Here is a 27,355-nt window from a genome sequence, read left to right as displayed (position 1 = left end):
GCGACGAAACCCTCAACATATGCTTGTTATTCACAAATTCAGGGTGGTTGCAGAGCCAATGCCAGCGCTGGCCCTTCCTGGTTTAAATCCTTACCTCCCAATCTGCTGAGAACCTTGAAACTTGTCACAAGGTAAATCGACTCCTGACTACTTTTCAGAATCGCAGTAAGGTGATTATTTGCATAATCTCGGAGACCAGGTGCCCACAGAATTAATGAAAGAGACATCACAGGTGAAGGTTGTAAAAACATTTAAGGTATTAGACTAGATTAACACCTTTTCTGGGATTTCAACAGGGTCTGTTTGTCCATTAGGCCTCAGAGGCTGCACCACACTGAAATTCCTACACAAATATTAATTAAATCGATTTAGAGATACAATTGTATTACTAAACAAATCGATGTACTTAAGTCTGGACTGTCTGTACCAGGATGTCTGCCCACCTCGCTCTGCAGCAGAAGATGGAAGCCAGGTAGTAAATCAACTTTCTGAAATGTGAAGCATGACGCAGGGCTTACCATTTTAAAGCCCTTCACTGTCATTGTAGTATATGGAGGCATCCTCGATAGACCAGTGATGCTTTTAGCGTCCTAGTTTTGGGCGTCAGAGTCTCCATCCCTGCGCAAAGGTAGCTGTCTGTGATTCACAGGCATAGATCCCACCCTTTCCCATTAGTCACGTATAGGAGTGGATGCAAGCATGTGTAACTTGGTGCCTGGTCCTCGGTAATGGTAAGTGTTATAATGCTAAGCTTGTATTACGTATATTGTGCTGAGACCCCACGTCACACTCACTTCCCCCACTATGACAACCCAGGGGCTGGCTGCGCATCACTAGCCCCATTAGACGTAGAACTACTATATTTGTTCCCCCATGAAATCGATCCAAAAAAAAAAAAAAGCACTGATTTGTTCCCTTGCAAAGTTGATCCAAATATGCAAGTTCAACCGCAAGGGAGAAATATGTGCTTATAGTAAAGACAGTTATCTGCTGCATGTCGATGAAACTGTCCCTATCTTCGTGCCCTTAGAATTAAATGCCAATATCTTGGATTGGATTGCGTATAATGAATGCGGAAAACGTTTAGTACCTCTCTTATTTTACGTGCTTTACTTAATATTGCATTCCCTGAGAATTTTATCGAGTTATGTTTCTGTATTTTTTCTGTGCATCTTATTACTCTCACATTGTGCTTACTTTGAGCTATGACCAGTGTTTATTAGGGGCTTTGATTGAGAGCTCCGAAGCTGAGGGAGAAGCCAAAGCAAAGTGCCTGTCAGTGGGTTGGCCTCGCTGCAGGGTACACAGAACTATTGTCATGTATTTCAAATTCTGTGGAAATATGTGTGAAGGGGGTACACAGATGTCAAAATATTTACAAGGCAAAAGCAAAAGGAATATAAGTGCAGTGTATGATTGGAGGTTGTAAAGTGATGGAGATGCGTGAAAGTGCATTCGGGGGAAGAGTGAAAAGAGGGTTCGGAAGAGGAAAAAATAGGCAGTTTAAGATGTGCGATGATGAGATACGCAGACAAAAAGGCATGGCATACGTATCTAACATAAATCGCACATAGCTGAAGGGCAAAGCACATTCCACAGGCATCAATACTATTTAATTCCCAGACTCACAATTCCAGAGTCGAAACATTTCCAATGGCAATTATTTATAACAAATAATTGTTGTTATTTATTCATCTTAAACAGCTAACAACCATTGACAAAGCCAACCATACTGACAGGTTTGTGGTGTATCGGTCGGGTGGCACACAACGGGAATCACAGCAATTTATTTTACTTCTTCCCTTTTAGAGAGCCCCGACTTTGTTCATCCTCCCTAAAGACCTGTCTGCAAGGGCCATATGTACGAACACTTTCCCATAGACACAGAATGGGTAAAAATCTTTGCTACATCTGGCCCCAAATTTTTCCATTTTACTGTTTAGAGCCAGCAGCTGTGGGTGCTTCCCGAAGTCTGGTTAGAGCATTTTATTCCACAGTTGGTGCTGCACGTAATGCAAGACACTGAGCAAGCACACTTTTTAAATGGCTGAAGTTGTCACGCTGTACAATTTGCACATTACACTAACTGTTGAACATATTAATAGAGTAAGGTGTGACAGTTTTTATTATTTCAAGACTATACATTCCCACTGCTTTATCACTATTTTTTGCCTCAAATGCACCATTTGCTAATCTTTTTTCCTCAGGAGGAGCCACCCTGGACCTGACAGTTGTGCATTAAGCTTGCTTGCGTCACTCCCTACATAAAAGTTATACCCAACGTTTAAGCCCCAGCACTCTCAAATATCACCAGCCACCACTGGATTCCGATAAGTAAACTAACTGATAAGCAATTAATAAAGTCCTAAGACAATTGTATTAAAAGATTTGCATTGTCTGTGAGAACGAAACCATGAACACGATTAGACAAGTCACACAGACTGCCTTAGTTCCCTTTTATTTTGTCAGTCACTGCATAAAGTAAGAGAGCGCTGTGTCATATTGTGAAAACTACTCTAGTTCCTTAGCACTGACAACACTAACAAAAGGCATAATCTTGTTCCAAATCTCCTTTCTTGAAGTACCCTCCCAAATTCCCTTACCCTAATCTTTCCACTCTGAACCTCTGGAATAAAAAGCGCAGGATTGGCGCTGCTGGGGGGTGGGCATTTTAAGGGGTACCATTCCAGAGTAATCAAGAGTCTTGACAATGACACCTACTATCTTTAGCAATGATTTTTAGGCATGCTGTGAAGCATGGCTGAAAATAATGCAATAACAGTGCTATAAGTTTTTAAATTTTTTTGTAGACACTCAAAAAACATCAGTGCGCGTGCCTAAGAGGCGAGCATTTTTTTGTTTACCAGTTACAGATGTATTAGCAAATAAGTAGAGGAGGAAAACCTACTTTAATATAGAGCTAAAGTTTTTTTGTTTGTTTTTTTAAATGTGGAGTGGGTTAGGGCAGAGAATGGACGGGGAACAAGGCACACTGAGGGAGTGAGGGCAGGAAAGAAGGATGCTGATGGGGGGGGGGAAGAGAAGGACAGGCAAGCGTCTACAATGGGAAAGAACAAAGACAATGGAGGGTGGGCAGGCAAAACAGAGACAATGGAGTGGGGGAAGCACGCAAATGGCAGTAGGGGAAGCGCAGACAGAGGGGCGGGTCGGGGAAGCACACAGACAATAGGGCAGTCGGGGAAGCACACAGAGAGGAGAGGTGGGAAAGCACAGGGAGAAAACAGGGCAGCAATGGAGATGCAAACTGACAGTAGGAGGTGCGCAGGCAGTTAATGGGGGAAGCACAGACAACGGTGGGTGGGTAGAGAAGAACAAGACTACTAGGCACCATGGAGTAAGTACATAAAAATCACTGATGTCCGTGCCGACATGTCCTGTCTTTGGGCTGCAACCAGTCACCGCATGGCAAACAGTCCTTGTGGCCCAAGGAGGGACAGAAAGCCCACCAGACACCATGAAGTTAAGAAACTTTGGCCTCTGCTACAATGCTCCCAAACCCACCCACATAGCTGGACCCTACTGAACCCAACTTTCTCTTCAACCAGCACATCACAGTGGACAAGCCAGCATCTATAGTCCAGACCAACCACACCCTGTTCAATTTCATCATAATCCTCCTGCGCCACCACAGACCTATCACCACTGGAATTGCATGATGTAGGTGGAAAAGCATCACAGAGGAGAAGTGGGCTTATGGACTCTTCATGCACCAGTCCAAGCACACCAGCAACTTGCCGAAAGTCTTCATGAACCTCAACAGCTGAATCACCGCTTGCACCGGCATCCTAGCTCTCCTCATACATAACCCAACAGCAAAAGCCCAACCTCGGGTCAGCAGGTGCACAGAGGAACTCAGGCTGATGAAACACCACTGAAGGCAACTGGGCACAAATGGAGAACAAGTCAAGACACCACAGATAAAAATCGTCAAGTCAGCACAAAGACATTACCCCCAGCAGATACAGAACACCAAGTACAAAGCTTTTGCAGAAGGATTGTTGAAGTCTGGTTCACAAGCATCCCCTCCCTCACACTCAACATGACTTCTAACTGCCACATCTCTATTGTTCACCAACTCTTCATCACTCATCAACTCTAAACCATTGAAGCCCCTTTGCACTTCCGCATTTTCACCCCCAACTACTTTTTTGTCAGTCACTCCTCCCCTTCTGGTACAGAGCCACTTTATGTTTGTTCTACTTGTTACCATTTTCCAACGCTACATATCTGTCAAACACTTTCAACAGACCCCAACATTTTGTTAAACCTTTGCATACTCTCCCATGCTTTATCTTAACCCAGTCTCCTGCTCCCAACCTTTTATCGTTTGCAACAATGTTCTCACAGGCATCCTTCTCATGACTCGTATTGGTCAGCCAGGCAGGGGCCAACTTTATACCCGGCTTCCTCCTGCGCATTTTTTCAAATGGGGAACCATTAATCACCCAATAGGCCATAGTGTGATGAGCCCAAACCAGGTCATTTACCATCACCTCAACATCACTCCCATTTTGAGTGGCCAAGGATTTAGCACTCTTTACCAAGCGGTTTGCACGCTCCACCATGCCATTGGCCTGGGGGTTGTACGGTATGACTATGTGTTATGCCACACATTTCTAGAAATGATTTAAATTCATGCAAAATTAGTTGTATTCCATTATGTGATTAAAACCGGAGGCAATCCGTCCTCCTCAAACACTTCCTTCAACATCCCAATCGTCCTTCTAGTGGTCAGATCTGGCATGAACTTAACCACTAATCACCTGGAGTGTACACCCATCAAAATCATAGCATTCTTGAAACTGACTTTCATCCCTTGCATGGGCCCAATGAAGTCTATGGACACCGTGCTCCAAGGTAAGCCAGTGTCCTCAATGTGTCCCTGTATTGTCTGAAGGCCATTCTTCAGCCTCTTTTCACTCTTGTTACACGCCCCACAATATATCACCAAAGAAGTGATTTGGTTATCCTTACAGGGCCACCAAAAATTCGCCCTCACCCTTTTCTTTATCATGATTTGATCCAAGTAACCCTCATGGGCTAGCTTGATAACCCTTTCCCTCAATCCTTCGGGTGGCACAAATGTATTGTGCCTCATAATAACATCTTTGTCAAAGTCTATTCATTCGGTGCCACTATACTCTCCATTTGCCCTCCAAACACCACCATTTGTCCAACTTTTTCAAGGACAAGATCCCTTTCCATACTCCTTCGCCACTCAACTGCCGTAAACAAGCACCCCCTCAGACTCTTCAACATTACACAATGATGCCACAGCTCCTTCCTTTTCTTTGGTCAACATCCTATGTGTATCCCTCTCTGCCCACTCCATGGACAAGCGCAAGAGACAGTCCACCTGTGTATTTTTTCACCCAGGTATATGTGCAACGCAGAACCAATACCCTTGAAGTCTAGAGGCTAACCTAGCTGACCTCTTACCAGCTGCACTCAGACTCAAAACCTTGACTAAGGGATTGTGATCTGTACAAACACAAAAACACAGACCCCATAAAAAAGTCCTAAAAGGTTTTATGGACCAAGCTGAAGCCAAGGCTTCCTGCTCTATAGCAAAACTGTTGCGCTCGTTTTCCGTTAAGGAGTGTGAGGCAAACGTCACAGTCTTTTCTATGGTACCATGCACCTGGGTAAGAAGTGTATCCAGCCCAAACGCGCTCACATCCACGGTCAAAATGTTTTGAGCTGTGTGTCGAACGGTGCCAAAATTCATGCCTCACACACATCCTTCATCACCATGTCAAATGCATTCTGCTGGACTTTGTCCCATTCAAATTTTTCTGCAGCAACATTCTTAGATCTTCCATCTTGCTTGCAAAATTATTTACAAACTTAGCATAATATTCGATCAAACCTATGATTGTAGTTAATCTTTGTTATGTTTTAAACAAAACACCCTTGGGCCTGACCCCTTGCCCCGAGATGGTATGTCATAGATATTAAATTTCCTCCACCAGGAGCCTGTATTTGTCCCTCCTCAACACGAGGTCAACCTCCCTCATTCTTCCGAACACAGCCCACAAGACATTGCTATGTTCTTGCGTGGTCTCCCCAAAAACAAGAATATCATCCTGAAAGTACTTTACGTTTTCCAGTCCTCTGAACACCTTAGACATAATTTGTTGGAAAACGCTAGCAGCTGAGGACAACCCAAACGGCATTCTAGTAAATTGGAACATTCCCTCCATAATAACAAATGCAGTAAGATTCCTGGACTCCTTATGTAGCTTGACCTGATGATAAGCACTTTTCAAGTCAAGCTTAGAAAAGTACTTCCCACCTTTGAGTAGTAACTGGGGAGAGGAAAAGTGTCTGTTATCACATGTTGGTTTCGACTACGAAGATCCACAAAGAATCTAAGCTTGACAATTTTTTTTCCATTATAACCACAGAGAAGACCCACTCGGAAGCTTCGACAGGCTCAATGACCCTTCCTTAAGCATGCCATTTAACAATTTTCTAAGTTCTCTTCTCACAACCACTAGTACTCTCCTCAACTTGTGCTTAGCTGGAGTAGTAACCTTTTCCAGCACTATTTTATGAATGTAACACAATTTCATCTAGCTCATTCAGTATTCACATCAATCACAGAGAGCACTTGTCCTGGAGCATGGGGATCAATAACAATGTGCAACTCAAATTGATGGTCCCATCTCAAAATAGGTGGTCCACTTTCAGCCACATTAGAATTTTCCCTCAGTTTGTCATGATTTAAATTCAATGGGCAATAGAAGGTACCCCACCACATCTGTCCTCTCCCTCTGCTATCCCCTTGGATTTATATCCTTGGGCAACAGGGAAACGTGTTGCCACTCCTTCCTCCACATTTTCTTCGGCACAATTGTGCACAATGAACCAGAGTCCACCATAAGCGCCACAATTTTGCTCAGTATACTGAAGGAGGCTTTCGGTCTAACTTTCCTGTCCGTTTCCTCTATCCCAGGAAGGACCATCAAAACATGTTCCTTGTTCTCGTCTTCCCAAATCATGTCCTCAGTAACAGCCACTAGAGATTTACAAAGCTTGCTGCACATGCAAGCATAACTTCCTTTGTACCACACCTCCTGCACTCCTTATGAGACACAAAGCACCACTTGGAGTCACTGGAATGATACATTATACCATACCTCTAGCAATCTTTTAACTTGGTCCCTCTCTGTGCTTTCGTAGTATGCTTACTGGGTGCTCCTTTCATTCCCTCTTCCTTCTTACCGAAAGCAGCAACTTCACTCTCAGTGCCTGCTATCTTTTACCCCACCCCTCCACCATTTCCCTCATGCAACATTCTGACTCTTCCACCATCTTGGCAATAGATATGGCATCCTTCAAAGATGGATCCTCAGCAGCCCAGAGATGTTCTTGCATCTTTTTGCTATGGCATTGAACAATAAGTTGTGCGCTCTGTGCAGGGAAGTCACTCTTTTTGGCATGGTTACCCCCACTTTTTGCCTGCTATCAGTGTGCTTCAGCCTTGTCACTCTTCTTTTGCTCCTTTAGCATTTGCCAATGTTTGCTGATGGTTGTTCAACACCACTGACCACCTTCACCCCGACTACTAACGTAGGACACCATCTGCACTGCTCCAAGGACTTCTCTTCAGCTCCTGGGCTCCATGGATGGTCTTCTTCCCCTGTCAACCTGTTTCTTCATCCACAGGGGGTGGGTTGTAACTCCTGCCACCACGGGCACTCCATTGTGGGCTGGATTCTGTCCCCTTCTTTTTCAGATCCTCTTCTACCAGAATCCACCTTTGATTTCTTCTGGTCTGGTCCTGTTCTTGTACAATCCTTTTTCCTGGCAGTCCTTGAGGAGACCAGGTACTTACCTCTGCTCTCCTTGTCGTTGGGGATCACTCAGGTACTCACCACATGGGGGTTCCTTGTTCTTCCAGCTCCCCTCTAACAACTCCATATCCTTCGGTGGGGGACTTAACTTTGCATTCCACTTTCTTAGTATATGGTTTGGCCCTCTCCTAGGGACCTCACTATTTTCACTAAGTATTACCAATACTTGTTGTTTCTATGCTAATTGCTATTGTGTATATAACTAGTGGGTACTTACCTCCAGATGGGGGGAGCTGCCTATAAGTGCATTCCACTTTCTTAGTATATGGTTTGGCCCTCTCCTAGGGACCTCACTATTTTCACTAAGTATTACCAATACTTGTTGTTTCTATGCTAATTGCTATTGTGTATATAACTAGTGGGTACTTACCTCCAGATGGGGGGAGCTGCCTATAAGTATTCTGGAGTTATGTTACTATAACACAGTACCTTCATTTTTGTAACACTGTGTGATTCTTTCATGTGTCATAAGTTGCTATGTGACTACAATGGTTTTGCATAAGCTACGAATGTCTCCTAGATAAGTCTTGGCTGCTCAGCCACAGTTACCTCTAGAGAACCCTGGCTTCCTAGACACTGTCTGCACTTCACTAATAGGGGTTACGTGGACCTGGTATAAGATGCCAACACCATAGGTGCCCATCACACACCAGTCCAGCTTTCCACACTGTGGAGGGGGCACCCAACCATATGCTGCTCATGGAAATTAACATATTACTTTATGCAAAAAAAATAAAAAATAAAAGTTAACTAAAAAAAACAAATGTTAAAGTGGCATTATAATTAGGTGAAAAGGACGGGTAAGAATACTGTTTTAAATTACCAAAACCACTGAAACTCACCAAATTTATTTCAAATAACTCATGATGAATCACTGGCTGGGACCAGTCTGGAACCCAGTTCCAGCACATTAGCGGACAGTTGATACAAATCAGAATCCACGAGGGTCCCACACTATTCCAGCACCTCCACAGTCAGCATCCAAATGGACAACTGCAGTCGCGTGCCACAGAGGTCCTTTTGTTCAGAGGGCCATCTGTGCCATTATGTGTGACTAGTACACTTTCGTTTGTAGTGGTGCAAAAGCAAACAAGAAAAACCAAAAAAATAAAATGCCCTAATGCAATACATCGTTTTGAGTGCTCCATATGAAACACTCTCTAAGGTGCTAAGCGTGGTATTTTCTAACACTAGGACGACAAATATCTGTAGCACCTTTAAGTAAAAACAAAAATCCACTCAAATGCATATGTAGGACGAAGAACACCCTTCACTGCGATGGGCATTTAACTTTTATATATTGGCGGAGGGAAGTGCAGTAGTAGTGGTCCAGGAGCACCTGCGCAAATGCGTGTGTAACGTTAAGCTGTTTTCTTATGTAACAAGAAATACATTCTAGGCCAGACGCCATAAACCGTTGCCTTAGTAACACTGACATCACCCCTCACCTAGGCCCTTTTGGAGGGTTGCAAAGCCACGCCCTCTTTGAGGACCGGCCCGCTGCGACCGAAGCACTATGTAAACCACGTGCCCTCCTGCGCCACGAGGATCGCCCGAAGCTGTTGCGCATCAATTCCACGATCGCCGCAACTGGGCTTTCTCTGAGCCGCGATCAAATCATATGTACGCAGGCACGTCACGGACCACACCACGACCTCCTGAGCGCTATACACTAAACGTATAATAGTAACACACTCACTCACCTTGCTACAGGCTGAGCTGAACACAGTTTCCCACTTCTGAACTGGCTGATTACACTACTGCACGGCGCAAGCGCACGCATGCGCACCGCTGCGCGGCTTTCATAGTTGCATATAAATACAAAAAAAAAAAACACTGACCGTCCGTGGTTTTATCCCCAAAAGTCTGCACTTCTCAGCCTACGGCGCTCCACGCTCTTCTCCGGCCCGCTCGCATGTTTGGGCCCGCCCACTCAACGTCCACCAATCGTTAGTTGCGTCACCCAAACCCTCCGTCCACTCAACGCGCAGCTCGCGAGAGGTGTTCTCTGCGCAAGCGCTCTTGCGGTCCGACGCATACTGAAGGGAAAAACGACCCCCCCCCCTTGACGTTTCCTGTCACCGGACTTTGGCGCTACATTGACGTTAAGAAGCAGCTCTGGTGAAGTTATCGGAGAAGTGTCAGACGTTTAAGCTGCAGATATGCCATATGTTCTAATTAGCACGCAGATCCGCATGGTGAGTACGTTGTGCACTGAGTGTGCAAATCAGGCTGAGGTCAGAGGTCTCCAGTTAAGCGCAGGAATCTCTCTGTGTTGACTTTGGCTAAATCGCACCCTGGAACAAGTAGTAATCTTAAAACGAATAGGTTTATATTTATGGTTGATGTTTTTGTGCCCAGTGGGCTAAAAGAGCGTTGGGCCCCCACCCCTCGTGTGTTATAGGGGCTGCAGCTTCGAGGTGCTTTTCGCAGTATTCGTTTAACTCCGGAAGAGCACTGTTTTTGTTTTAGAGCGACAAGTTCAGCTTATCATGCTGCTATTGCAACATGTTTTCAGAGGAAGGGGTAGAGGTCACCCGTAATTCCCGAAATCATAGGGTACTTTCACTGTGCAGGGCAATACGCTTTAGTCTTTACTGTTGATGATTGCCTATTATTATACAGTGTAATGCGGCACCTTTTTGGGATAATATTACTTCGTTATTTTGTCATTATTACAAGTGTGTGCCAAGGTTTCCCTTCAATAGTACCAATTTGACACCCAACTACAGCAATAAGCAACTACAGATGGTCAGTCAAATATCGTGTAAGACCTTCCACTGTGCAACATGGGCTGCTAAGTTTCAGTAAGCCTTATTCTGTCCAAACTAGAAGCACATTTTGATTAGTTAAAATCTGCAAATTATACAACAGATAATGGAATACGTTGCAAATCTATAATGGTGCAAAAACTGCAACTGCAGCATTATATCATTCCAGTGGCCCTCCTTAATAGTGGGTACAGGATTTTTTTTAATATGGTCCTGTAAAACAGCAGTCCAGATCTTCTGGGTAAAATCTCCCTTGTTGTTCTATCCCAGGTGGAAGGCCAGCTAAGGTCCAAGCATTGATGTTGCTTGTGAGTCTGTCAGGTAATATTGGCATTAGGGTGTTGGCTTGGCAATAACGTCATGTCAGACAGTTTCTCTAATAGTCCATCGATAGGCAGTGATTGCAAACCAGCTCGAAACTGTGCTCCTGTCTCTCATGCTTGCTCTGTGGGTCAGCGTGGCTAGGGCAGGACATGCACACCACAGCAGGGACACACAAGAGGTATAATATTACCCTGTGCCTTGTTGAGGGCTGCTGGGTGCTAACCTCTTACGGCCCACCTTACAGAAGACCTTTGTGTGCCCGTCTTGCTGTGTATTTGGTGGACAGACATGCAATAGATTGAATAGAGTTGATCTGCATGGCACTGTACATGGACAGCACCAGGCACTACGTCCTTCAACGCTTTTAACTGCAGCAGTATGGTATGGCCGAGACAGCTCAGCACTCTTGTGGTCTACCAGTTTGTCCTCTTTATCATTTCTGCAAGTAGCAGTTGGTGCTGGGAAAACTTAAACTGGAGGAAGAAGAAGGGTGCCATGATCTACGTCTGAGGCACACACATTTCAAAGGCTCAATTAAAACACATAATGGTTGCAGACTCGTTGGGCCTTGCTCAACCTACCCCATTTTTTGGAGTCAGCTGGTGCCTGCCTCACCTTCTTTTACCCTCTGTCAATTTCAAACCAGCAAGTTAAGTCATGTGGGTTAAAAACCTGCTGCGGAGACACAGTCCATGTGCCTCCTCTTTTTTTAATGTCCACATGAAGAGTGAATTTTAAAATCAAGTTTGGTGCCCAGAGACAAGAGTTCAAATTTTATGTATATGTTCTTTGCCTTTTGCCTTTCTGCCCAAGCCCGCTCTTTTCTTACTGTGTGGTTTAATATATTTTAACCACTATCACATAACCTGTAGGCTGTCACCTGGGCATCAGCCCTCTGTCCCACTGCCTCATATCTGCTCCCTGTCTTTCCCCCTATTAATATTCCTCCACCTGCCACTTCCTGCTTCTCACATTTCACTTTTATCTTTATTTACCATTGTCTTCTTCCTTTTGCCTTTACTTCCCTGCTCATTAGTATACATATCCCAATTACAAATGTAGACCAAAAAGAATATCAAAATGACTGTAAAGCAATGACTGTCAAGAAGATATTCAGAACAAATAGACAGTGAGGAAGACTTGGGAGGAAGAGAGTGTTCTGTAGAGAGTGGATTAGGAGACAAGGTGTTTTGAGGTGAGAGGTTCGATTGCAGTGGCAAGCATCACATGTCAAATGTGTTGCTGTACAATGTACCAGTCAAAGGGTTGGGGATGCTTGGGACTGGGAAGCACATTTTGGTGCCTGTTTTGTTAAGGAGAGGAACCCAAAACATAAAGTTGATTACATGTTTGGAAAAAGGGCTGAACCCCTTGAAGATATAAATGAGTTCCTGCCCAGTTAAAAATAAGTTACTGCACATGCAGAAAAAGTGCATACATAGTGTTGACCCCTGCATAGATAGAACAGAGCCAAGCACTGATCAAGTTGAGCTCATACAGATACACTGTTGCGCTCCTTTACAGACAGTTTCTTTCTTTCACTGAACCATTGCTGATCCGTATATACATAAGAGATTAGCCCCTGAACAGTCATGTCCCTTCATAGACTGAGGGGAGCCAATTCTATGTCAGGACCGGAGGCTCGGATTATGCTTTCTTTTTCTTTTACTGAACTTTCACAGCAGCCAATAACAATACAGTAAAGGAAAAAACTACATTTCCCATAACTACTAGTCACATGTCACATGCTCCAATCACATATCGTGTCCCATTACAATAATCGCTCTGACCCCCAACGTCATATCCTCTTTCTTTGCTGCTTTGCAGAAGATAAGTGCCATTTTATCTTTTCTCATTGTGTTTTATTAATGTATTAACCTTTATTTGGGTGATATTTGTTAAAACTAGCGCCACGATTTTGCCCGCTTCATTTGCTTATTACGCTTAGTTTGCCCGATTGTTTATTGATTTTGTAGTGGAGCGGGAACACTGAGCGCGCTGCTTGCAGTCTGTTTTCAAGTTCAATTGATTTTGTCGGAAGCGCGCGTTTTTACCAGCCGATCCATTCTTCAGAGGTTTCTCCTCCGGATCGGCTCGTAAATATAGCTTGCTGGGGCAATTTAGTTTGAAGTTTATTGCAGACTATTAAAGTGTGTCCCTGATGCCCAGACAGTGATCTGACTGGGTTTTAAAATAATATTAGGCTCTGCCTAGGGTGATTTACAGGCTGCTCCCTCCACTCTCTATTTAAGGGCCTACATTTTTCTACCTGTTGCCTGTGAGGGTTTTTTTCACCCCCCCCTTTATCTTTAATACTGTTATTGTTGATTGCAATGGCGCAATGGAGTGATCAGGATGCAGGGTTCTATCCTGAAGATATTGACAATCAACTAGAAGTTAATTTAGTTGAGGCACTTAACACTAGAGTGCAACAGTCAGTAAATGATGCCTTGGTGAGAGCATTAGGCCCCTTTTCAGGGCAATTACTGGAATACGCTCACTCTCAAGGCTGGGTGCCGGATCCAACCCCTTCTACCCCCAAAGGGACTATTCCTCAAGTTGCTCCAAATCTAAAGCTAAAACTAAGAATATTGCAAGTGAAGATCCCTCTGAGGATATACATGCGGAGGTTTTGCAAAATTGCGCAAGAAGCATATTGCTAAGCATAATTACAGCACCTTGAATAATTCCTCCTCTTCGGGGGACTCGTCTGATCAGGATTCGGATGACCTGACCGCGCCAATCCCTAATAAGATGACGAAAAAGCATTCCACTTCTCTTCTGTTAAAATTCGACCCCTCTGAAATTGTTCACCCTAGATCCTCTAACTGGCTTCCATCCACAGAAGTGGCGCCATATGTTCACGATAACCTTAGGAAAAGTTATGATGAGGAAGTTCGTACTCGTCTCAAGACTGAATGCCCCAGACCTGATTTAGAGAATAACGTAGCTGATACTCCAGAGATAGATCCGACCATGGTTACCCTTTTGAAAAAGTTTTCCAAAGGCCCTAAAAAAGGTTTGGATAGGTCATGGCGTTCATGCCAGGATAAGCTGCTAGACATGTCAGGCCCTCTGACTAAAATTCTGGATCTAGCGGCAGAGTCAAAAGAACCAGGAATTCCAGTTGATACAGATGTCTTACTTGGTTGGGCCCAGCGTGCGGTTTGTCACTTAGGCAATACCAACTGTGCTATTTCAGCGGAGCGCAGAAAATCTATTCTCATGTGCATGGATCCAAAACTGGTGGATCTGGCAGCATCTGAGGCAGGCCCAGCTGCTGAGGGCCTCCTTTTTGGATCTTCTTTTATTAAAGAACTAGAAACATTTTGTTCCACCTTTTCCACCCTCGACAAAGCACAGTTGTCCCTTAAAAAAGTTTTTAGACAAGGCCTTTTTCTCATGGCCGGACGTTATGGTGGACGAATGTTCGTCCGGGGCTCCTTTGCAAGTCCCCAAAATTATTATCCGAGATGACAAGGTAGCTGGTCAGGTGATCAATCGGATGCCACCTTCTACCCCACTCGGACCAGAGGTGGTAGACCTAGATTCCGCAGAGGACATCGTAGAGGCCAACAAGGAGCGATCCCGGACGCCTCCTATGCTGGTAAGACTCATTCATCCGTCTCAGGTTATTCTTGGGGGAAGAGTGGGGCGGTGTGCACACAATTGGAGAAAGGTTTCTGGGGATCCTTGGGTACTTCAGACAGTATCAGGTTTTCATCTGGAGTTTATTAGCACTCCACGCCAATTGGCCCCTCCTCTTCAAATGAATTTTTCCCCTAGAAAGTCAGAAATTTATAGATACAGAAGTGCAAGCGCTACCAGACAAAGGTGCAGCATTTTTTTCAACTCCTCACCCAGCTGGATTTTGCAACCCCATTTTTGTCGTAGACAAAAAAGGAGGAGGTCATCGATTGGTTTTGAACTTGAAAGACTTCAGTTCTTGGATTGTGTACAGACACTTCAAGATGGAAGGGATTCACATGCTAAGGGATATCTTAATAGAAGGAGACTGGATGGTAAGATTGGATCTGAAGGACGCTTACCTGTCAATTCCAATTTTTCCACCACACAGGAGATTCCTCCAATTCCAATGGAAAGCTCAGTGTTTGGAGTTCTCAGCTCTCCCATTCGGCCTCTCCTCAGCACCATGGTGCTTCACGAAGTTGTTGAGACCGATAGTGGAGTATTTGAGAACCAAAGGGGTTCGTTTGATTATTTATCTGGACGACATCTTATTGATGGCCCAGGAACCAGCAACTCTAAAGACCCATTTGAATTGGACAATCAATCTATTGCAGGAATTGGGTTTCCTTATCAATGCGCAGAAGTCATTGTTGAATCCAACTCAAGTAATAGAATTCTTAGGCTTCAAGATCGATTCGATCCAAGCTCTTTTGATTCTTCCCTCATTAAAGATTCGCAATATAAAGAGGGAATTGAGATCAGCCCTAACCAGACCGACTATCTCTTTAAGAAGCATTGCTCGATTGGTGGGCCTGTTGGCTTCATCCATTCAGGCAATCTTTCCAGCTCCACTTCACTATCGGGCTCTGCAAAGATTGAAGATCAAATATCTGAGACAAGATTGGAGTTACTCGACCTTGATCCCGTTGTCCAGGGAGGTCAGGGAAGAAATTCAGTGGTGGCTTCACCACATGGAAGCCTGGAATGGCAGGGCCATATTCAGGTCCCATCCAGAGATGGTGATAGAACCAGACGCCAGTCAGTGGGGATGGGGGGCCCGTTGTGGGTCTGTATTAACCTGGGGCCGTTGGTCTTTGACAGAGCAATCTCTACACATCAATTGTTTGGAGCTTCTTGCAGGATCCTTTGCGATAAAGAGCTTATCCCCCCTCAAGACAGATTGCTGCATCCTGTTAAGGATGGACAATGTATCAGCAGTGAGGTATGGCAAAAAGTTAGGAGGAACGAGATCCAGTGTTCTATCGGAGATAGCCAAGGAGTTCTGGCGCGATTGTTTGAATCACAGGTTAGTAATTGTAGCAGAGTATTTACCGGGAACTCAGAACGCAGTTGCGGACTGGAACTCCAGGTATCTGACGGATACCGACGATTGGAGGTTAGATCTGATTATCTTTCAACAGATAATGAGGTAATGGGGACCTTGCGAGGTGGATCTCTGCATCTCGCCTCAAAACCCAGGTTCCGAGGTACTTCAGCTGGAGGCCGGACCCTCTCGCATCAGCGACGGATGCGTTTCTACAGGACTGGTCCCCTTTTCGGGGATATGCCTTTCCTCCGTTTCTATTGATTCCCAGGGTTCTGTCTCAGATTCGGAGACAGAAAGCAGACTTAATCCTGGTGACTCCTGTTTGGAGATCTCAGCCCTGGTTCCCTATTCCACTCCAATTAGCGAGTGCTCCGCCGTTACTCATCCCTCCTCGTCCGGACCTATTGTTGAGTCCGGAGGGCCTTCAACATCCTCTGATCTCATCAAGGACTCTTGCGTTGATGGCATGGTTGGTTTCAGGTCAAATTGGAAAATTCCAGGCATTTCGCAACAAGCTAAAAACTTTATCAAACAAGCCTGGGCTTCTAGCACCCACAAGAGATATGCTTCTGCTTGGCGCAGATAGACTAGTTGGTGTAATGGAAGGAATATCAATCCCTTGGAATCAAGTATTGATTTGATAATATTTTTTTTTAGCTGAGATAACCTCCTCAGGTCTTGCCTATAGGACGGTTAATAATTTCAGGTCTGCCATATCGGCCGGACATAGACCGATTGATGGTAAACCAGTGGGTGAAAATCCACTGGTTTGTAAGTTATTGAGAGGTATACGTTTTTCTAATCCACCTCAAGCCAAATATACTACTTTATGGGACGTAAACGTGGTATTAAAATTTATCGATTCCTGGCCTAGTAATACGTTTTATCACGCAAGCAGCTCTCAGCGAAACTGACTATGTTACTTTGTTTGGTTTCTTGTAAACTGGTTTTGGATGTCAAGGCCTTGGATTTATCTGGTAGAGTATATTCTCCTGAGGGTGTTACTTTTTCCATTTCTATAAGGACCAAAACTAATTGCAGGTCGGTATCCTATCCTTGGTATCCGGATAATTCAAAATTATGTGTGGTACAATGTTTGAAAGATTTTGAGTCAGTCACGGAGGAGTTCAGACAGAACATGAATGGCCAGTTATTAATTTCTTTACAGAAACCCTTTAAACCAGTCGCTTCAGCCACTCTGGCGCGATGGGTTAAATGGCTCATGAGTGAAGCAGGGATTAATACCGATCATTTTGGTGCTCATTCTGTGAGAGGAGCAATGGCTTCCAAATCCTTTGGTTTAGGCTCTAGTTTGCAGGATATTATGAAAACGGCCGATTGGTCTTCGAAAGGTACTTTTCGTAAGTTTTATTTTAAACCTGTGATTGATGTTGCATCTATTGTTATTAATCAGCTTTAAACTAGCATAATCCGAGCCTCCGGTCCTGACATAGAATAAAAAAAAATCTAGTTTACACGTCAAGAATTTTCAATTCTATTAAGGACATGGAGGCGAGGATTATCCCACCCGTTATTGTTATTGGAGGTTATATTCAAATGTATATTTTATATAAAAGAATTATGCCCTTCCTATAATTTAATTAAAGAAATGTTAAAGAATTTATTCTGGAAAGATATGTCAAGGGGAAATATTATTATTTATTATTATTTTCTAGGATCTGATCAGAAGAATTCTTGAGATCCTTTCAGATGTCGGTGAGAAAATCCTTTTGGTTCCTTCTTCATCGTTAGAAGAGTGGTTGGCTTGTTGCCGGAGTGGATTGAGTTTCAGTCTCTAGAGCAAGAGAGAAGTTTGGATTCTTCATATTCGGAGGAAGTTCGTTTTAATATGGTTGCAGGATTATCTGTTGGACAAAGAAAGAGGATATGACGTTGGGGGTCAGAGCTCTTATTGTAATGGGTCACGATATGTGATTGGAGCATGTGACATGTGACTAGTAGTTATGGGAAATGTAGTTTTTTCCTTTACTGTATTGTTATTGGCTGCTGTGAAAGTTCAGTAAAAGAAAGAGAAAGCATAATCCTCGCCTCCGTGTCCTTAATAGAATTGAAAATTCTTGATGTGTAAGCTAGAAATCTTTTTATTCACAGGCTGAGTTGAGCTTTTTCAGTATTCATTCCAACAATGTAAAAGCTGGTGGTGGGGAGTGAGATAGTTGCAGCCTTCTCACATTCTGTGCGGTACCACAGGCCTCTCCCTGAGACTAGTCTCCAACATAGCCTGTCTTTGATATAATTTGAGGAGGAGAAGGTGGGAGAGATAATGAGAGTGAGAGAGAAGGGACTAAAAGAAGAAATTGTGAAGAGCAATATAGAGAGATGAGATAGATAACAGTGCAAAAGAAGAGAGCAAAAGTATGAGGGAGAATATGGAGGAGAAAGAGGAGAAAGAAATGAGAAGAGAACAATACTGAGATGAGAAAGGAGTGAGAAGAAGTTTGAAATGGGAGATGCCAGAGGGAGTAATGTGCAAGCAGGTAGCACAACAATGATACTAAGGCAAACTATAGAGCACATTAAACCCATTAATTTTGCTTCATTCTTAACCAATCATCCTCCTGTCCCCGTGGCAGTGGGCAATGCCTGTGCTGGCAGTAGATGTTGCAGATACCATCTCTTCAGAATCATTATGGACACCAGCACCTGGACAACAACGGACCTGGATTTTACTCCAGCATTACATGTGAAAGAAAATTGCGCAGTTCTGGGAAAAACACTCAATCTCACTGTGCCTGAACTTTAATTTAAACATCTGAGATGCTAGTGAACATATGTGTAACGCAAAGATTTAAGCCTCCACTTGAGATCCCTCCCTATAAAGTGCAAGTCTCCATCGCTCCACAGTTAGACCTGTGCTTTATAAATATCAGCATATAGATGATATTACATTGTGAACAGGTATTCCTCTTGTTCTGCTCTGTGAATGTTGCTACCATTTGGGCTCTTGATGAACCATACACATTGTATGACAGCCAGAGAAGCCCTCCACCCCCATCATTTTGTTTATCCATGTACATGCTCCACACCTTTAATGGGATTCATACAGTCTATTTCTCTATGTCCATTAGAGCTCTTTCTTGTGTTCATTGAGAGATCCTCCCATAAACATCTTATTGTTCCCTGGAAGCATTTGTTTAATATGTGGTGCATATTGCTTTTAGTAAAAAAAAAAAACATACACCTTTTCAATAAGGCTTCCGTGTTTTCATTTCAATGTGTTTGAGATGAACACAAAATACAGGTCTCACATTTACACATCTTCCAGACATTTGATGCTAGCAGGTTGGTAGATACTCTTGAAGCTCCAGCAATGCTTAGTTTCTCAGGGGAATGCACTGGCAAATCCAGTAGATCTTTCATTAAAGAAAATACAGACATGCACAGATGTTGTTTACCTGCTTTAGCACATTAAATGCACACTTGTTGGCTTTGCTAATGTGTGTTCTCTTACTGGCCAGGGGGCTGTCTCCACTTCCATTGCGTGAAGTGGTAGCCCTAGAACTGTGGCTTGAACTACTGAACCCTAACCTTCATGCTCACCCCGCCGAAGCTCAGGTCTGGTTACACTCTTGCTCTCAGGTGTACAGTGCCTGCACTTCCTTATATTGAAAGGGAGAGTACCACCACTTTTACACTGTTGTACAATACTTTTGATGGGGATCTTGGATAGTGAGTTTGTGCACTTCTAATTTTCCATTGAAAGTCCTGACTATGTGCAGATCCACTTCACACTGCCAAACTACATAAGAATAACTTTTTGTATAGAACGAAATCTAGGCTGACTTACTTGTAGTTACACTTAGATGTCATTGTTAACCGCAGCCAGGTACACAGGTAGGTCAGGGTTATTGCCAAGGATTATCCAGGTTCCTTTAATATGAATCTTGGTATTTAATTACCAAAGTTTTCTGCTCACACAGTCTGTTCTGTAGCCACAAGAGTTACCACTTTCTGCTTCTTGTTTTACAGGAAAGCACAGTGCTTTGGCCATACATTGGCCTAAATTAGTACAGCTTATAGTATTTTTAATAAAGTGATATGAAAAGTATACAATTAGGGACATATGTTTAGGGCGTGTATGGAGTAGAACACCCTTCAAATATATTTTCAGTTAGGTGAATTGCCTGTGTGTTAGGTCAGAATGGCGAGACAGTTGCCGATAAACTGTACTGACAAAACTACTCTTATGTCAATGAGGAATGGATGCCAGGGGCTATTCTGGTCAGGCATTCATGTTTTGTGTGTCAAGAGAGTCTATTGCAAAGCTCCACGTGCATGACTCAAATAAAAGAGAAACAGAGCAAGAGAGAGTGTGCCTGTTTGTATGCATGCATGCACAAGTGCTGAAATGACAGTTGCTGAAGGTCTGTACCAAATGCATTATTAAAGCTCGAGTTGCCAAGCTTCCCAGATCCATGTGTGATTGGTGATTGCTTTTGTCCATTTTTTGGGGGCATTCTGGGACCTGCATTCATGGTTTTAAAATGGGATAAACAAGTCTATGGGTCCTAGAATGCAAAGAAAAATCCTAGACTAGAGCAATTAGTCCTGTCAAACTTGGCAAAGCTGAAGCAGTGGCACACAACACTGGAAGAATCAATGCACTTAGCAGGTCATGACCAAAAGTGCTGTGATGGACACATCTCGCATCTTTCCAACAGATGTGGAACAGCACCGACTGCCAGTGGTCAGACATGCGTGTATCAGAAAAGCATTGTGTTTGTGTATGTCCGAAGTAGGGATGAAAGATGAGAGTTGGGTTTGATGCACTTAGCAAGTAATTAGCTTGTCCTACACAAAAGCTTGGGTGAATTGGAGTGCTGTAGGTCTGAAAGTGGTTGCACTGGCAGACATTTTGTGGTCTCTCACTGTATAGCAGGAGAAGCTGTACGTCGGAGTGTGCACCAATAGAACTGTGTGTCAACCAGGAAAGAGTGTGTGAAATAGATTAAATGTGTTTGAATATGAGGATAGAAAGAGCTGGCTGTCATGGATGCAAGTCAGTGCTCAGGGGCATAGACAGATCTGCCAGTCATTCAAAAGGATAGCATAGGTCACTGCAAGTGAGGTTCATTGGGAGACCATTTTGTTTATGATTTGGGAATGGAATAACTTGAGCACTGTAGTGAATTTGGTGAGCTGTGTGTAAACCGACTGGATAGCAGGTTGGTGTTGAAACTCAGGATTAAGTTATGATGCATGGAGAGGTCAGTGGGGAAGAGGTTGCAGAGCTAACAGCCATGTGATTCTCAATTCTAGGAACGAGGTGCACTTACACATTAATTCTCTTCATTCTGTGTGTCTCTTGCAACCATAGTGTGAACTCTTCTTCATGTAGGCTTTAAGAGGTGTCAAATGCAGGAGTGCTGTCAGCTCCTATACCATGTTGTATGTACATGTGTTCTGCACTGCAGAGTACAAGCGGATATGTGGATGGCAAGATACGAGGAGTCCATGGGCTATCTGTAATGAAACCTCTGAGGTTTACTACTAATGGCCAACTAGTGGTACTTATTGTGGTACTTATTGTATCTGCTGCAGAAGAATAAATCACTGTTTTGGCCGTGTTAAGTTCAAATCTGTGACCTGCACGCTGGAATCTAGACCTATAAGCCACATTAAGTGAGCTACCAGAGTCAGAATAGGCACAAGCACAGTCCCTCCCAGGGCGGTAGAAAATAGTTTTTTAAGCTTCTCTGTTTAGCTAGTGAGAGAAAGGTATGTGACACTATGTAAATCGAAAATATCAACATTAAAAAAATGTGCTACATCGCCTACCACTCCCTACTTTGTCAAGGTATGTATAGTAACTATTTTTTTTATCATTACATCGTAGCTCTGTCCAGCCCTTTTAGCGTCAGGTAGTGGAGGCACTCAGGTAGGTCCCGGCTGTGCGAGTGCAGGTAGCAATGAAACACTGTTTGCTGGGCCTGCTCCCCGTCCCTAAGAAGGGTCGTAAGAGGGCGTATAGATTTTCACAGCTGGGGCTTATCTTGGGGAAGAGGCGTATTGCGATTCAATGGGCTAGCCCTCACCCCCCGCTGCGTGCTGACTGGCTGAGTGACTTGGCTGAATGGGCAAGGTTCTAGTGGATGAACATGCTTGGACTTGGAGCTCTGGCATGACATGATTAATGAGTTAACTGGTGTGCGAAGGAGTGAGGGGGAGGACCCCTTAACAGACGCTTCCATCTCCTGAGCTTTGGACATAGTTAGTCCTGGAATGAGGTTGGCGGTTATAGAAGCATGGCTGTGAGTTTAAAGATATCGGGATGGGTGTGGCTCCAGGGTTGGCTATTGATGTGGGGGTCGTCATGAGTGGAACTCCTTCCCCCCCACCCCCACCGGGTGTTCTCCCCTCTCCCTTTTGCAACGTGTGCGTGATACCTTCTATGTTGTATGGGCATTGTTGCATTGTTTTCTGTTCTGTCAGTGCTCACGATAATCACAGTGTTCTGTCTGTTTGGTAGTTGATGTATTGAAATGCACTGCACTGAATATGTAGTGGTTGGCGCCACTAATCAATGTACCCAATATGTTTGTGGTGGTTGGTTCGACCTAGTCTAGTACTATAAATGTTTATTTCTCTATGCCTACTAGGTCAGAGCACAATGTGTGAACCCGGGTGGGGGCCTCAAATGGGTGCTGCCATTGGTTGGTCGACTGACTGTATTTTTCCTTAAATGTAATATACTATGATGTAGTACATAGTTATATGTGTTCCTTTCTATGCATAAATAAACATTTAAAAAAAAAGTATTGCATTTATCTGTTATACTTATCTCTACTTACCTTGTGATGTTGTGATTTGATGATCTATTAGATATGAGACAATTGTAATGGAGCATTACATATGCAGTATAGTGGGGTTAAACGAGGAGAAATCACAAGAAAATCCCCCACACTTTCTTACCCTTATTTTACTCTCTTAGAAACCTGTTGATGTCTTGATCTGTAGTTAGGCATTCAAGGACAACATGTCTGGCCCTTCTTTCACTAATATACTATTCTGCCTATGTTTTCCTTATCCACAGCAAATTTTCTTGTTAATGATATTTACGACTGGTGGGCTGTGAAATACCATTTCTGACATAACACCATGTAGGTTTCAAACTGAATCTGGTTTGAGGAGTACCAAAAGTGCACTGGAAGACTAAGACTGATAGACCTGTGCATGGGGCAGTTTGATTTGGGGGCACAACCCTTTTATTTTTCACTCTTGGGACTGAGATCTGTTCACCTATCTGTGTAAAATCCATTGTTGTGACCACCATTCCAAGAGAAATAAAAGGCAGTCTGTGTGTATTTTTGTGGATGTTATTGTGTGCATGTATATCTTAAACTTGGTTCAAGCCTGAGATTCCTGCCTGACTGTGATGGGTACTTTTAACTGTATTTCCCTCGCTGTCATTCCACGCTCCCCTTCACATGTATGTTCCTGTATGATGGTTAGGTTGGTACTACCACTCTCAAGAGGAGGATCAGTACTGTGTGTGACTACACACCATCAGGAAGGGTTGAAATGGCAGCATGCCCATCCACCCTTATCCCACATCCTCCAACATAAGAATGTATTAATTTTTACCTTGATCTATCTGGCTTAGAAGCTAATGTCAACATCCATATCCAGCAGTGTTTGGTTTTCAGTGTGCAAACTAAACATCTTGAACAGTGTAATGTACTTTTGGCCCTTTGGATAGTTTTGCAATGAACGACATCATCTGTTTTGAGCTGCATTTGACCTTGAGTTTCATCTGCAGGGCCAATACTGTCCTCAATATGTGAAACTCTTGTGGCCTTCCTTGATCTATTTGGAATATAGTTCTGACCAAAAAGCCTGCTTTCTGACTACCGAAGAGCTGTCTCAAGCATCAGACTCCAACATGAGACACAAGTGAGGATTAAAAGAAATCCTGCCCATTATACTCTGGAAGAATAGACGGTGCCTTTGCCCTTGCTTATCCTTCACCAGTATCCAACCGAACTGCCCCAGTGGGTGCCTTGCAACTGTAATGATTGAGCTCTGAGGTACAGGTCCCCACCCCTTTTTATATCATCTGAGGGTATCGGGTGAATTGACCTGCCATTACTCTACTACAGCTAGTTCAGTGGCTACTGGATTAGTGAGATCCCAGTAACTGTGCTTAGACACAAGGCACCCTTACCCAGACCCTTGACACCACAAGAGTAGTGTCATCTTCAAGGGAGGGTGGACACTTCTGTTCCTTAAGGAGGTGGGACAGCGGGCAGACTGGGAACATTGGTACCAGTGCTCGAACTCTAAAGAGTAACCTGCATAATGGATTGTATTTTCCAAAGTTGACTGTTTCTATGATGCTTAGCTTCAAGGCTCTATAATACTATTTGGGCAAGAACATTGGCACTAAGGGACATAAAACATCTGTCAATAAATTTGTTTATTTTGGGGTGGTGCCCATAAAACACAAAAAAGTGAAATACATACATCAGAAGATAAAGGCAACTTACAGCTACAATAATGAAGTGTCCATCATATGCCATTGTAGGAAAGTGCCAGTTTTGGCACTGTTACATTTCCTCTCCTGCCCCCAAACACCCCACTTTCCACTTTTTGCCTGATATTGATGCTGGCTTGATTGAGAGTGTGCTGGGATCCTGCTAACCAGGCCCCAGCATCAGTGTTCTTTCCCTAAAACTATACCATTGTTTCCACAATTGGCACACCCCTGGCACACAAATAAGACCCTTGTAAAAGGTACCTGTGGTCCCAAGGGCTCTGTGACCATGAAGGTCCCTACGGGCTGCAGCATGTATTGTGCCACCCTAAGGGACCCCTCACCAAGCACATGTACACTGCCATTACAGATTGTGTGTGCTGGTGGGGATAAAAGGGTAAAGTCAACATGGCACCCCTTCCAGGGTTTCATGCCCACAAATCACTGTCTGTGGCATAGGTAGGTCACCCTCCTAGCAGGTCTTACAGCCCTAAGGCAGGGTGCACTATACACCAGGTGAGGGCATAGCTGCATGAGCAATATGCCCTACAGTGTCTAAGTCCATTGTTAGATACTGTAAGTGCAGTGTGGCCATATTAAGTACATGGGCTGGGAGTTGTCATGATGGCTTCACTGGAGACTGGGAAGTTTGGTATCAAACTTCTCAGCACAATAAACCCACACTGATGCCAGTGTTTAATTTATTGTACAGTGCACACAGATGGCATTTTAGAGATGCCCCCTGTATTTTACCCAACCCTTTAGTGTAAGGCTGACCAGTCTGTGCCTGCCTGCCACTAAAAGACACGTTTCTGACCTCTTGGGGTGCAGGCCTTTGTGCTCTCTGAGGCCAGAAACAAAGCCTTCTCTGGGTGGAGGTGCTTCCCACCTCCCCCTGCAGGAACTGTAACACTTGGCGGTGAGCCTCAAAGGCTCAGGCCTCCTCTTACAGTGCCCTAGGGCACTCCAGCTAGTGAAGATGCCCGCCCTCCCCGGACGAAGCACCACTTATGGCAGTAAGACCGGCGGGACAATTAGAAAAAGACAAGGAGGAGTGACCCCTCCAGCTAGGGCTACCCCTAAGGTGACCAGAGCTGAAGTGACCCCCCCCCTCTGAATCCTGAATCTAGGTTTGGAGGACAGGGAGCAGTAGGGTTAGGAATATGCCCCTCCTCCCCTAAAGGGATTGTGTAGCCACTCTCAGGGACAGTACCCATTGGCTACTTCCCTCTGATCCCTATAAAACCCCTAAATCTAATATATAGGGGCAGCCCTGAACCTAGCTCACCAGATTCCTGGCGACCTCAAGACAAGAAGAAAGAAGGAGGACTGCTAAGCCGAAACCCCTTTCCCAGCGGTGAAGACTCCAGACAACAACTGACTTGATCCCAGCCCTCCGGCCTGCCTACAGCTTCAAGATCTGCTACCAAAAGGCAACACATCCGGCAGGACCAGCGACCTATCCAAACCCCCAGAGGACTGCCTGCCCACCAGAGGACCAAGAACTCCTGAGGACAGCAGCCCTGTCCAGAAGAAACCATCCAAAAAGACTCCAGACCTGCCCTTAGATCTGCAAGTCCTGCCCACTCTGCAACCGATGCCCACGGCCCGTGTCTAGGTGGCCCACCGGTCCAGATCAGGTCCCCAGGTGATTCTGACCTTGTGTCCACCCTGGGTTGACCCTTCCTGACCAACACGACGACGTCTGCAGCCTAAATCCAGAGGAGCCCCACCCCCCCCCCTCCCGACCGCAAGAGAACAGGAGGAAGATTCCCAACGCCTAAAGGAACCTGTGCACCTTGGGGAATCCCGACTACCAGTCCAGCAATGTTAAGCAGGTGGCCCTACTCCTTGTCCAGTCTGTGGTTTCCCGGAACCAACTCCCTGGACCCTGTCTGCAGCATCTTTATGACCCCCAGCCCCCCCCCCCCCCCCATTGAAAAGCATTGGGAGGTCAGGGATGCTGTGTTTTCACCCGGCCGCCCCTGTGCCGCTAAGGGTGTGTGTTTGGTGCTGACCTTTGGCCCCACCGGTGCTCACTTAAACCCCCCAGGTCTACCCTCCGAAGTTGTGTGTACGTACCTGCTAGCAGATCTGTTTCCCAGTGCCCCTAGTCTCCATAGTATCCCCTTCTAAATCTACCTTCAACTTTGACCTCTGCACCTGGCCAGCCCCATGTTGCTAGTGGGGTGTAAGTTTGGGATCATCCTGAACTTCGACCAGTGGACATCCTAACCCCCAAAGACTGGAACTAGTAGTGGAGTACTTACCTCCAACCCCCCTCCCCCCGGAACTTCTCTGAAAATTGCACTGTCAACTTTTAAAAGTGAAAAGTGTTACTTGTCTGTAAACCGTTTTCTTTGCCAAATCTAAACAAAGTGCTATTGATTCATATTTCGATAGTTACTTGCAAATGTACTTACCTGGAACAAGATCCTTTTGGTTCTAGAAATAAAGTAACAAGATATATTTTTCCAGTCTAAATACATCGGCCTGGGGTTAGTCATTGAGTGTGTGCCTCATTTACTGACTGTGTGTGTACAACAAATGCTTTGCACTACCCTCTGATAGGCGTATTTGCTCGACCACACTACCACAAAAGAGAGTATTAGTATTAACTACTTTAGCCTCTGTTAAGCCACTGGGGAACCCCTGGACTTTGCGCACACTATGTCTCACTTTGATATAGTATATAGAGAGCCAGCTTCCTACAGTCATAGAATGTTCAATAATTCCTAAAGAATTCTGCATAATAAGAAAGCAGGCAATGGTTAAATAAATGCAATTCAGTCCCTAAGATTACTGGCTGCCAACAGGAAGAGTGAGGTGGCTAAAACATTGATTTTGCAGTGTAAGTTTTAATTAAGTT

At 44.4% G+C, this 27,355-nt stretch overlaps 2 protein-coding genes across 5 annotated transcripts in view; one reads left to right on the top strand and one right to left on the bottom strand.

Moving 5' to 3' along the window:
- The window catches only part of RMDN3 (regulator of microtubule dynamics 3), a 114,188-nt gene extending 104,294 nt beyond the window's left edge, over positions 1-9,894 (bottom strand). For 2 of the 4 annotated variants that reach the window (XM_069208564.1, XM_069208566.1), the window contains exon 1: positions 9,584-9,714. The gene's annotated coding sequence lies outside the window, so the exon portion shown is untranslated. The other 2 variants (XM_069208563.1, XM_069208565.1) reach the window with 2 other exon arrangements.
- Positions 9,895-9,915: 21 nt separating this feature from the next.
- Positions 9,916-27,355, top strand: part of GCHFR (GTP cyclohydrolase I feedback regulator) — a 91,548-nt gene continuing 74,108 nt past the window's right edge. Inside the window, exon 1 of the mRNA XM_069208567.1 lies at positions 9,916-10,078. Within this exon, the coding sequence (XP_069064668.1) occupies positions 10,043-10,078 (36 nt within the window). The 5' untranslated portion in view covers positions 9,916-10,042. The remainder of the gene's footprint in view (positions 10,079-27,355) is intronic.

Source organism: Pleurodeles waltl, chromosome 9 (assembly GCF_031143425.1).
Source record: "Pleurodeles waltl isolate 20211129_DDA chromosome 9, aPleWal1.hap1.20221129, whole genome shotgun sequence".
In the NCBI taxonomy this organism is placed as follows: Eukaryota; Metazoa; Chordata; class Amphibia; order Caudata; family Salamandridae; genus Pleurodeles; species Pleurodeles waltl.
The sequence above is the reverse complement of the archived record's forward strand: the minus strand, read 5'-3'. Positions and strand labels throughout refer to the sequence as shown.